The sequence below is a fragment of the Pteropus vampyrus genome, unplaced genomic scaffold (assembly GCF_000151845.1).
Source record: "Pteropus vampyrus isolate Shadow unplaced genomic scaffold, Pvam_2.0 Scaffold12, whole genome shotgun sequence".
Lineage (NCBI taxonomy): Eukaryota > Metazoa > Chordata > Mammalia > Chiroptera > Pteropodidae > Pteropus > Pteropus vampyrus.
Window position 1 is genome coordinate 2982753 of NW_011888793.1, and position 12309 is coordinate 2995061.

At 38.5% G+C, this 12309-nt stretch overlaps 1 protein-coding gene and 1 pseudogene across 9 annotated transcripts in view; both read right to left on the minus strand.

Moving 5' to 3' along the window:
- The window catches only part of VEPH1 (ventricular zone expressed PH domain containing 1), a 190073-nt gene that overhangs the window by 13057 nt on the left and 164707 nt on the right, over positions 1-12309 (minus strand). For 8 of the 9 annotated variants that reach the window (XM_011379507.2, XM_011379497.2, XM_011379484.2 and 5 more), the window contains one exon: positions 7864-7981. The exons of the other annotated variant lie outside the window; for it this stretch is intronic. In XM_011379507.2, coding sequence (XP_011377809.1) covers positions 7864-7981 — 118 coding nt within the window. The remainder of the gene's footprint in view (positions 1-7863; positions 7982-12309) is intronic. 9 annotated transcript variants of the gene reach the window in all.
- Positions 9588-9710, minus strand: LOC111732914 (annotated as a pseudogene).

The window sequence follows — 12309 nt, forward strand, 5'->3', positions numbered from 1 at the left end:
AATATATTTGATACATATATATATATACATGGCACCTACTCTGTTAAATAAAACGATCTGTTACAGTACTTTTGAAAACAACTTGTTTGAAAAGTTACTGTTTATACAAATGATATATTTAGCACAAAATGTACACTGGATATGTCATTATATGAATATGATTTTTTATCTCAAAATGTATCACTGTGAACTTATTAATTTATTTTTTATCATTACTTGCCTGAGAAAAACTTTACTAATGTTCAGAGAAGATACAAACTTTAGTTGCTCACTTATTTGGTAAATATTTATTGAGCTTCTGACATGTGCCAGGGGCTGAGGATGGATGGAGGAGGGGAGTTCCTATTACTATAGTAATAGTAGAACTTACTATTTGTTAGAGGAAATAGATGTTCATCAGATAATCACATGTAGAAAAACAAGACGGCAGCCGTAACAGTGTTTGTGATGAGGGGAGATCTGAGGCGCTTTGAGGATGTTAGCATTAATCAGGAAGGTGGCAGAAGGCTTTTCTATAGCAGTGAATTTGAGTTGTAATGAGAAGGCTAAAATCTACATTAACTAGGTAAAGAGGGGAGAAAGGACACTTTGGGAAGAAAGGCAGCACAGGAAGGAGTGTGGTGCATATTGGATACTGAATGAAGGCCCTTCTGGCTAGAGCAGAGAGGAGCAGATGGCATATGCGACAAGATGAGCCTGGAGAGGGTGGGAGAGACCGTGGCATGTGAGGCTGTGAGGGGCATGCTGTGGAGTTTGGTCTTTAAGTTAAGAGCTATGGGAAGATACTGTAAGGTTTTATGCAGCCTGTGGTACCATCAGATTTGTGCTTTGAAGAGATTATTTTGACTGAGTGGGAGATAGATCTTCAGAAGAGTCTGGAGTGGCTCAATTATTGATGTCATTTCAGACAATAGGTGATTGTATCTTTCTCTAGGGCAATGGAGAGAGACAGATAGAGTTGAGAGCAATTGAAAAACTAAAATCCACAATATTGGGTGATGGATTGGATGAGGGTGAGGGAGAGAACAGTGGGTCTCTGGCTGGTCCAACAGAACGAGCGATGTTATGTTTACTGAGATAGAGAATGCTGGAAGAGGACCAAGTGGTCTTTAGGGACAAGGGAGAGACAATCATGAGTTTTAACTTAAATGAATAGCCTTTGAGGTGCTTTGAAGCACCAACTAGGCAGTAGGAAAGTAAATCTAGAGTTCAGAGGAGATGCCTGGACTGCAGATAGGCATTTGGTATTTGTCTCATTGAAGTGGTTACTGGAGATGCAGAACCAACAAAGACTGACTGGGGAGAGAGTGTACAGTGAGGAGAAGAGAGTTACTCCAACAATGAATAGCTGGATAGAGGAAGGTAGGCCTGGAAAGGAGGCCAAGGACTATTTAGAGAGTGAGAGAGAGACTAGAAGGTAAAGACAGAGAATGTTTGAAGGAGCAGATACTGGTCAACAGAATTGAATGCCACTAAACGGCAAGTTAACACAAGGACTGAAACATATCCAGTGTATGGGTAACTCACATGACTTTAATGGCTGTAGAGATAATGGGCTTAGAAGGCAGATCAGGGAGGGTTAAGTCAGGAGGAAAAGGAGACAAGGAAATGCAGAGGCTGAGCACTGACAACTCTCTTGGCTTTACAGAGGAGGTGAGAGAGAGGCAGTAGGTGAAGGGAAAGGAGAAGGTAAGCCAGTTGAATGTGTTTAAAAGCCAGTGGAAGGGATGGAGAAATTGAATAGGGAAGACAGAAAGGGTAATCTATACTACAGAGTTTCTGAGAAGGTGAGGTCAAAATATGGCCGCCCTCTTGAGAGAGTGGATGACTTCATTCTCAGTGGGTGCTAAAAGCACCTGTATATCTTTTACAGAGGTGTGTTTGTGGCTGAAAAACAAATTTCATTACCAAAGTATTTATATAGGTAAATAAAAAATTAGGATTACTCTGAAAGATGATAACTAGAGCCCTTTTTTTCTTTTTCTTTTTCTTTTTTTTTTGAGCACTTTTAACATATATGAAATGCTTTATTTTAAAAGCTACATAAAATTTTTTTAAATCAGCATCATTCTGAGCCAGACTTACTCAGTCTAGTCTGCCTTTGTAAATCATGCTTCTCCTCCTTCGGATATTGGCTTGACTCAGCTTATTCTCCAAGTGAAAAAGAACATTTTTGCATGCATGATGATTGGTTTATGGATAACCACAGAGTGACTAATGCTTTGCTGCAAATATCAGGCATATCAGACACTTTTATCTATATCAAGACAAGATTGTTGACCCATTATGGAAAGGCAGAGAATTAGGAAAGTGATGCTGGATGAATAATAACTGTTAACCCCTGAAGGGTGCTAGGTTACTGATCTTAGCATATTTCTCATTGAGGCTCAAAAGTTATTAGCAAGTTTACTAGGGGTTCTGTGTGTTTATGTAAATTGAAACTTTTCAATGCAATATAAAAATTGAGTATCCATAAGGTGTACATAGCAATATTTTCTTACAAAAGTTTATTTTGCAAAAGATGCTATTTCAAGATTTCAATTCAATAAGATTTTTTTTAATTTTGAGAAAATATCAGATTTTTTAAAGTTAGACTTAAATGTCGCATTTCAAAATAAATCCTATTTCTTCTGTAGTCATCCTATTACTTATATGATCCACGAATTACTCAATCATCTATCTATTTGCCAAATACTTATTAAAAACTGCTATGTGCCAGGCTCTAGGTAGGGTACACAAAGGTGAATAATCCATGGTCCTTCCTCCTCTAGTTTACTGTCTAGTGGGGGAAATTGATGGCAACATGCTGTGTACACTGCATGGGCAGAGAGCAGAAAGGACAGAGAGGAGAGAATTTATTCTACCTAGGGGTGCTGTGTCCATGTGTGCCACTGTGAGTGCACGTGTGTGAGTGTGTGTGTGTGTGTTTGACAAAGAAGAAGAGGAGGGAGGGAGAAAAGGAGGAGAGTGTTAACAGAGAAGGAATACCCATGCCAGAAAGGCATAAAACATGAAGATGGGAAGAGGCAGGAAAAGGAAAAAGGTTCCAGGATAATGTTATCTGAGTAAATAAGTGTGTATTTGTTTTGTCATAAAGTAATTCAAAGTATCTTTGAAAAACAAACTGAGGTTTTATGTAATTAATCAATATTTAGTAGTCACTAACAGTATATAAATATGAAAATGTGAAGTTGTCTTACACAGCAGTGCATTGTTTTTGAACTCTACCAAAATTTAGCATATGTGACAATATTCTAACATATGACAAGAGGGAAGGCTTCATGAGACAAACCCAGCCGTTGCGTAACAAAATGGGTTTTCTTTTGTCACCTTTAAAGTTCTGTGAATGTTGATACTGTAATTAAATTGAAAAGTTTTATATGAATGGACTCATAAGGCTATTCGTGTCTTACAATCAGGTTCTCAGAGGTCATTTAGCCCATTTTCACACTGGCATCTGGAATGGAAGGTCACCCAGCCCACACTGAAGGTGTTCAGCAAAGGAGGGCCACCACGTATTACCGGTTTGTGGTGTTTGAAGAAAACCTCTTCACAGAGGCCTTTCTTTTCTTGATATCATCTTGAAACCATCTCTGTTTTCTATGTGATATAATGCACAACATGTTCTTACAGCACAAATATTTGAAATCAAGTTCTAAAAAGGAATCATGATAGCAGGTTGTCTGAAAAAATTTTTCATTCTTTCATAACCTAAGGAGACCTCACATTCAATATCTAAATATCTAATGACTAAGAGAGCACTCACACCGTGGAATGCTCAGATTTGTAAAGGAGGACACACGCGCCAAAGCCGAGCCATCTCTGGGTTGTTTTTTGTAGGGTGTAAGAACAAAGACATCTCATGTGTCTCAAGAAAAAAGAGTGAAAGTCATGACCTAGTTCTCCCTTGTTCTTTAAAAAATGTTACTGAATAGAAAGCCAGATGTATTCCAGGAGGGCCCTGCTGACTAACTCTTACTGTTATCATGCACTAGCAATTCCAAGACACGATGAAACAGAAATAAGTCCTGTTCTATTAAATTTACTTGCTCAATATCTATTCTCCCAATCCTGTGGAGTAACGGGATTGGTAATAAACACCACTAGGCAAGTCTCTCAGGATTCTTGAGTTATTTCAGTGATTTTCTAATCTACTCTGTACTTTTATTAAATGATTATCAGAAACTGAATCAGCAATTGGAGGGTCTGGAAATAGCTTCTACTGTAACCATTTCGCACATGTGATCACTTCCCACACATTCTCACACAAAGTCCCTGCACTTCTTTAAGTAAAATAAGTCATTGATCACTTGGTCTTTCCAATATATTGTAAGAAAATGGAATAACTGTTGTTGGAATTTCCAATATTCCATGTCCTCAACTTGGATTTGCCCTAGAGATCGAAGTTGCAGGTTTAGAAATTAACCTGGATTAAAATCTTAGTTCTACTGCTTAGTAACTATGTGACATTGGCACAATTATTAACCACTCTGTGTTTCAGTTTCCTTATCTGTAAAATGGAGTCAATAATGGTGACTTACTAAGAAAAATGCATGTGAAATTTAGCACATAGTTAGCATGATAAATGCCAACAATTATAATCATTTCGGGACCTTTATACTATTCTAGCATTCGGTTACCTCTTCATCTGCATCTAATCATATTTTATTGAATACCAAATACTAAATTCCTGTGAATTTGGGCATGTTGATGGTGGAGTTGATGGGAAGACGAGTGGGAGTTATTGTGACATGAAGAGGGGAATGTACTTAAGGTGACCATGGAAACCAGCTGGTTTGCTGTCAATTTCTCCAGTACCATAGTTTATTCTACACACTGTTAAGAAGTATTTGTATTTCAGTATGTATTTCCTGATATCTAGTTAAAGTTTTCTAATTACCTCATATTTTGTTCCTCTTTTATGGAAATGCCAGAGACTTTTTTTTTAATGCCTGAACAATGAATACTTGACAATAATTACTGTATCATTTGTCAGTACCTTAAAAAAACAAAAACAAAAACCCAAATCCAGTTTCTTCAGCCTTTTGCCCTAGACACCAATCACACTTCTTTAGACCTTTCCTTCCTGAGGCTGACAGGACATCTGGGCCCTGTGGGACATCACCCAGCAATGGTAGAAGATGGGAGGAGGCGAAGACATGAGGCTGCCCGGTCCCCAGCAGCTAAATGGGACAGAGGCTGTGGCAACTGCAGCTGGCAGCTGAAGATGCCTCTTAAAAGGGCCGTGTCTGCAACCAGGCTTCCATGGTGATGGACTTGCTTGCTCTGAGCACCAGGCACTAACCCAGGCCTGGAAGTGAACCCTTTGTTTTATATGTGGTGACTTCTCTCAAGGAGAAAACAAGCACCAACATCTATTTACCAGATTCAAAATGCACCAGATATGGAACAGTGATGTGTTTGACATGGTTAACACATAATCACAATCTTGAAACATCATATTTTAATATTCAAGGCTTTGGTGTTGCCATTTCTAAATATTCTTTCTTTCTGTCTTTCACTCGCTCAATAAGTATTTATTGCATGCTAAAAATATACAAGAAATTATGCTAGATCTTTCCATATATGCCTTCTGGCCTAACAGGATTCTGAATTGTTTTAGGGCAGAGATATTGTACCTTATTTGTTATCCAAGGCTCAGCCTATAGAAGACATTTTGCCCAACTCAACAAATGCGCATTATATAAATGAAAAAATGAGATGTAAGTATTATGCTAGCTGTGCATAATCAAATAACATATTTATTCCTATGTCTTGATCATCTATAAACTTATAATTTAAGCAAAATATGAATGCAAGTATCATCTCTGTGAATAATATATATACCAGTACTATTATATTAGACCTTTTACTTAGATTAAATATATAATTTATATGCTTATATAAAAATCAGAAGATACAATCAATAATCCATATAAAATTTTTAGGGAGTCAAGAGTTTTTGATGAAAATACTAGTTTAAAATAAGATTTCACTCAGACTCAAACCCCTTTTCATGTAGTAAAAGGAACTGAGCAAAGGAATTCAAGCACACTGAAGTTTTCAGGGCCAAACATTTTGATTCAATATGTTCTGCTATAAAATATTTGGCCTTGTTTGAATTTTTATTGCTATATGTTCTCAGTCTATATTTAACTGTGAGAAATAAGGAAGAGTGAATGTGCAAAATGTTCTTTTCAAGTGCATAGCAGTGAATTTGAGAAAACATATATTAAAGGAACACTGTATTTTTAACTTCTAGTCCCTTTCCTGAGGCCTCTCTTGGCTAGATATGATGAACTGTTTATTGAATTAAGGACTCTGCTTACTTGGAATGGAAATTCTGAAGGACCTCTCAGAGCCACCTAAGATAAGCACCTTACTTCATCATGCTCTCAAAGTTTTTCTTATATTTTATCTTTCTCATAGGTGAAATTGGAAGGTTTTTTTAATGGAGACGTTCCATTTCCCAATTCCCTATTGAGCAAATCAACTTGTTAAAAATTGGAATTTGGGGTGTTCACTCTGGCGTCAGCTCAATCCTGGCTCTGTAATCAGCCAACAATCTGTGCCTCACAAAAGCTGCATCCTTAACTGCCAGCTTCTTCCATCCATACCTTTTCCATGGGGTAATGCATTTTAATTGATACATCTCTGCAAGCCCCTCACATCTCCATCTGGCCAAATAAATACAGTTTTGTTTTGTTTTTTTTTTCTATTCAGCCTCAACACCTTGGCAATTAGCAAAGATAGACTTGCCATAATGGGTAATCTTTAAAATGCACAAAAGTCTAAAATTAAAGGCATGGGTATAGGTGGTATAACCAATGGTTATCTAGAGGGTGGCTTGTCTACAAAGTGGCTTTGTGCTCAACAGTGTTATAACACAGCTCTCTTGGTCCAAACTGCAGTTCCTGAGCAGTGACAGTGTTGAGAGCTCTGTGTCCTCTCCAATGGCGAAGTACTGGTGACATATCCCGTGTCCACGGACAGCATAAAATTTTGAACATAGGCTTATTACCAACCAATTTCCGCTAGTCAGATGGGGCCTGTATAACCAGGAGGCAGAAGGGTGAAACAGTTAAGAGCGTGGGCTCTGGAGGCAGATTGCATGCCAATCCTGCCACTGTTAACTTACTACCTGTGTGACTTTGGCAGTTATCAAATTGCTCTGTGCTTCAATTTGTCCATCAGTAAAACAGAGATAATATTAGAAATAACCTCATAAGGTTATTGTGAAGGTTAGATGAGATATCTGACATGTTTAGTACAGAGCTTAGCTCATAGTCACTAACAATTATTCTTTTTAATCAAGGTCAGCAGACTAAATTCCTTGGGCAGCAGAAAGGAAGGGGAAGGATGACTAACTAGTTATGAAGTTATTCTTCAAATAATTCCTTACCCTGTGTCTTTGCTTCTTACACAATGTAATCATAAAGCAAAGGTGTGAGGGATGAATGACTAGGAGATAACATTATGTGCGGTCTTATTTCTTTGAGGCTTTGGACACAATGCTTCTTTTTCTCTAACCCTCAGGGTCATTTGGATTGAAATGAAGAATGGTTCCAGGGCAAAATAGTCAGTACTGCTTTCTTAACAGCCTTCTATATGTAAGGTATTTTTTCTCTTGCTCATTTCTGGTTTACGTTTCTCTCCCATTCAACATCATGTCTTTTTCTCACCCCCACTTTGGTGAGATACCTCTCTCAGCACGAAGCAGAGGTGATCAGGCACACCTCTGTGCATCATCACGACTGACAATGTTTATGCAAGAAGAAGGCCAACTAGAAGAGCAGGGCTCCTAGATCCTTGTTAAGCCCAGGGACACACATGATTCTGAGCGGTAAGGGAGATATCTCTCACCGGTTGCTTTTTCAGGGTTGTTGCACATGAAGCATTGCCACGCGCCTGCTGCTTCACTGAAGCCAAACACATCAAAGAACCTCACTTCTTCCAGATGGAGCTGTACCTGGTCCAGATCCTGTTTCAGGAATACAAAGCACAAGGAACACAATGATCTATCTGCCTGCTACATAGCATTCTGAGACTGGGAAGGGGGTTGTAGAAGCAGGATGGCCAATGCTTAATCTCTGTGCTAAGGATGAGGATAGAGTATTGAGAAGATCCCTCTTGCCTCACCGTGGAAAAGAGCAGCACCTCAAACTCTTCTAAGGGAGTGCTCTTTAATGCAGAGGCAGTGAGCATGGGCCCCAGGGCTGGGCAGCAGGGTGGAGGGTGAGGGGTAAGAGCCTGAAGTGGCCCAGAATTTTCTTGCATCTGGTGGCAGCTCCGGAATCTCTAAAAGTAGGGATATCTAAGTGGCAGCATGGTAGAAAGGAATGCCACTGGGAGATTTGTCATTTGCATACATTTTACATAAAATTGAGAATCAATGATCCATATCAAAAAATTATTTTTATTAGGTTGGTTTTACAGGGGGCTGATGAAAAATATGGGGGAGGGCTTAATCCTTCAGCACTCAGCTCTATCATTGTGTTAGTTGTATGTTTTATCTTAAAAGCGTATGCAAATTTTGCATTCTGTTCCATAATATGGCTGTATTGATTTTAATGGAAAAGAATGTCTTAAATTACTTATCAGTAAATTAATTAACTTTGTCTCCTCCAAATGGTTGAGTAGAATTGACACTCCAAGAAGACTGCCCATGTTTTAAGTGCCCTGCGGCATCTTGCCAGTGTGTTCCTATTTAAGAGGCAGAGGAGAGAGGTTTCATTACACTGTAAATGGATGGAAAACTATTCGCTTAACCAAATTAAATAGCTCTACTGTCCTCCCGAGGCTTTCCTATTATGTAAATGACTTGTATCCTCTACTACAGGGTGGCCAGAACTGCAGTCTTAAAAGGTTGCTTTCCTAAGAGGCATTTAATGTCTTTGCTAGCTCTGCACATGCCCAGCTGACTTATGTGTTTGTCCTCTGTAGCTCTGTGATTTTATTTCCCTTCCTCTGGCCCACACACTCATATCTTCTACCCATAGTAATAGTGTGTCCAAGAGCCAAGGGATGGAGGCACTATTTGCACTGTTTATGGTGGATCTAAAATAGAGAATGGTCAAGTGGCTACCCACATGCTATCCCAAAGTTCTGGTTTTCTAGGTCTACATTTTTGATGGAGGTGAGAAGTATGCTAGATCCTAAGCTCCTTGAGGGCAGAAACATATCTATGTTGTTCATAGTTGTATCCTCAGAGTCTAGTCCAGCATCAGGAGTGGATTAACATCATTGGCTTACAAGCCCAGTGCAAAGTTTATTGATGAACTATATGAACATATTATGAGAATTTTAAGGGAATTCTTTTTAGAGAACATTTATACTCACTGGAACATAAATACCATGAGGTCAGGGGTTTTGTCTTTTGTATTCTTGTCTGTTGTCACCTCAGCACCTAAAAGTGCTTGTCACATAAGCAAGCATTAAATAAATACATGTGGAATAATGAAAGGCATAAACTGGCACTAGAAATACTTTTCTTTCTTTTTGTTTTAGGCGAGACAACCCTTGGTTGACCTCACAGATTTCAAGGACCTTGTCAGTTTACAATCCCTTACTTTTTTTTTTTTCCCCCATGCCTACAGCACCTGGTCTTCCTAGATAGGTGGTCTCCCATCCAAGTACTAACTGGGCCTGAACCTGCTTAGCTTCCAAGATCAGACAGGATTGGGCTTGTTCAGGGTGGCATGGCTGTAGACTAGAAATACTTTTGAAACATTCTTTATTTAGACTATTATGGCTCGTGTTATCGGAGTGGACATTTTGGAGGCTCGATGAGCTGAATACAGCATTTTGTTGGTAGCATTTAATACCATATTTTAGGCATTCCAATAGACACTGTATATACAACATGTTGTTTCAACAAAAGTGATTTCTAATGTGTTCAGCGTGAAAAAAGAGACTTGAAAATAATTTTTTAAAAACAAGTTCCCAAGACAGACCAAAGAAGCACCTGGGAGTTCTGTAGGTTTCAAAGGATGAAATCTGTATTAAAATTTATGGGAGAAAGCAGATGTTCATAAATATCAGCTTCAAAACTGCTAAGTCTCTGAAGTCTGCACTTGGCCATTGGCATGCAGATCACTTCCCTATTTCCCACACAATTAAGGATCAAATTTTCATTCACCACGAACACTGCCAGCAAACAAAGTACTTAAGATAGTACTTAAGGGTTACTTATTTTTCCTGTTCGGAGACCAGAAATGTCCCAGGTTGTTGCCTATAATCCACATTTGTCTTGGCAAAAAGTTACTTAAAAAGTTTAAGACAGATGGCAAGCTCCATCCCAGTGTTCAGGTTCTGAAGTCAAAAGCAGGCTTCCTTCTTCAGAGGATTTAGGTGTCGTGCAAAGGGAATGGAGTGAAGAAGATGGATGGTAGTTCTATGAACTGTTGAAGTTGGCAATAACAGACAACTTTAATAGAGATGGATGAAACACATGGAGTTCTAAATGTTGGTGGGAAATCAAAGCAAAATAAATCACAAAACAAGCAAACACAAACCAACAACCAGTGATACCTAAATTTTTGGAATGTTTAACCTCTTAATGTGCTTGAGGTCATTATTTCTCTCACCCACTGATCTTCTTTACCCTCCTGGGTCTTGTAGCTTCCCCAGGCCTTGCCTAAGAATTGCTTTATGATTTCTTTCTTTCTTTTTTCTTATATTTTTTTAAGACAGGAGAACTAAGATTGACTCATTTAGAGAATTATAAACTTCCTTTAAGACAACTAGACTCTAGAAGGATAAAAAAATCATTTATATCTAAGTACAGTTCCGTTTAGTTCAATGGGATTGGAGTGGACAGACTCTTGGGTGACCCCTCCCAATAATTCCCATCTCCTGGTGTTCATCCCTTTGTATAATCCCCTCCCCTTAAGTGTGGGAGGGATCCGTGACTTGCTTCTAACCAAGAATATGTCAAATGTGATAGGATATCAATCTCATGATTATGATATTACACACATGCAGAGGACCCGTCTTGCTAGATGTATACAGAGGTTCTCCTGCTTGAAGAAGCAAGCTGCCATGTTGTGAACTCCCCATGAACAGGGCCACATGGCAGGGAACTGTGGGTGGTCTCTAGGACCTGAAGGCAGCCTTCAGCCAACAACCAGTAAGAGATCCAACCAGTAAGAGAAGCAGACCCTTCTCATTCGAGCCTCCAAATGAGAACACAGCCCAGCCAATATCTCAATTGCAGCTTTATGAGACCTTGAGCAGAGGACTCAGCTAAGTCACAAGCAGACTCCTGACTCAAGGAAACAGATACAAAATATGTGTTGTTTTAAGCTGCTAGGTTTGCAGTAATTTGTTATACAGCAATAAAAATCAATACTGAGATTGTGCCATGAAGAAGGGAATGTTATCCCATTGGCCATTTCTCAATGAAAATAATAATTCTGCTTAGAGTGTCACATTTGTCCAAGTATGCTTCAGATTAGGCCTCAATAAAACTTGAAGAATACTGAAATCCAAATTATTTCTGTTGATTTAAAGAAAAAACATGTAATCATAGTAAGCATACACTAAGAAGGATTTTTCTGATAAATATCATCTAATTCAAAAGGGATAGAGGCCCCTGAAGAGAAATTGATGTTTTTAAACAGCTGAGGAAATGAGTGTTACTCCAGTTTTAGAAAAAAATCATTAATGGGAGCAGGAATTTGGAAAATTATATAAAAAGTCCCGTGCAAAGCCTCTTAGGGGAAAAATAAGCCAGGCAGCATGGAAAGATGAGAGGATATTTACAACATCATTTTAATGACAATGACAGCATGAGTCAACGCTATGGATTCCATAAAAGTGCAAAGTGGCCTCTGGATTTTATAATGTGGTCTGTGTACTGTGAGAGGGTCCTGGGAAGCAATTTTCCAGAAATCAGTGAGAGCATACATCTGGAAGAACTTTGGGTTCTGGCACATTATAATTCTGTTCTAAAGATATTTTTGCACAGATACAAAACAGGATTGATTGCCTCATGTGCTGTGTGCCTATGGTTAATAGGATCAACTGTAGGCACATAGTTCAAATATGTTTTTTGGAAACGTAAACAAGAGTTGTTTTTTTTTTTTTTTTAAATGATCCCCAATATTTTCAAATAAGAGTAAGGCTTTATATCCTTATAGCTATTTCTAGTGCACCTATTCTAACTCTATGAGGTCCAGGGTGTGAAATCAACTTATTAAGGAAAGAAAATTAATGATTCATTTCTCTACTGTTCATCTTTATATTATTTATATTTTCCTACATTGTATAGGTGTAGTGCCTTGTGAGAGACACTGTTTGTTGAATGAA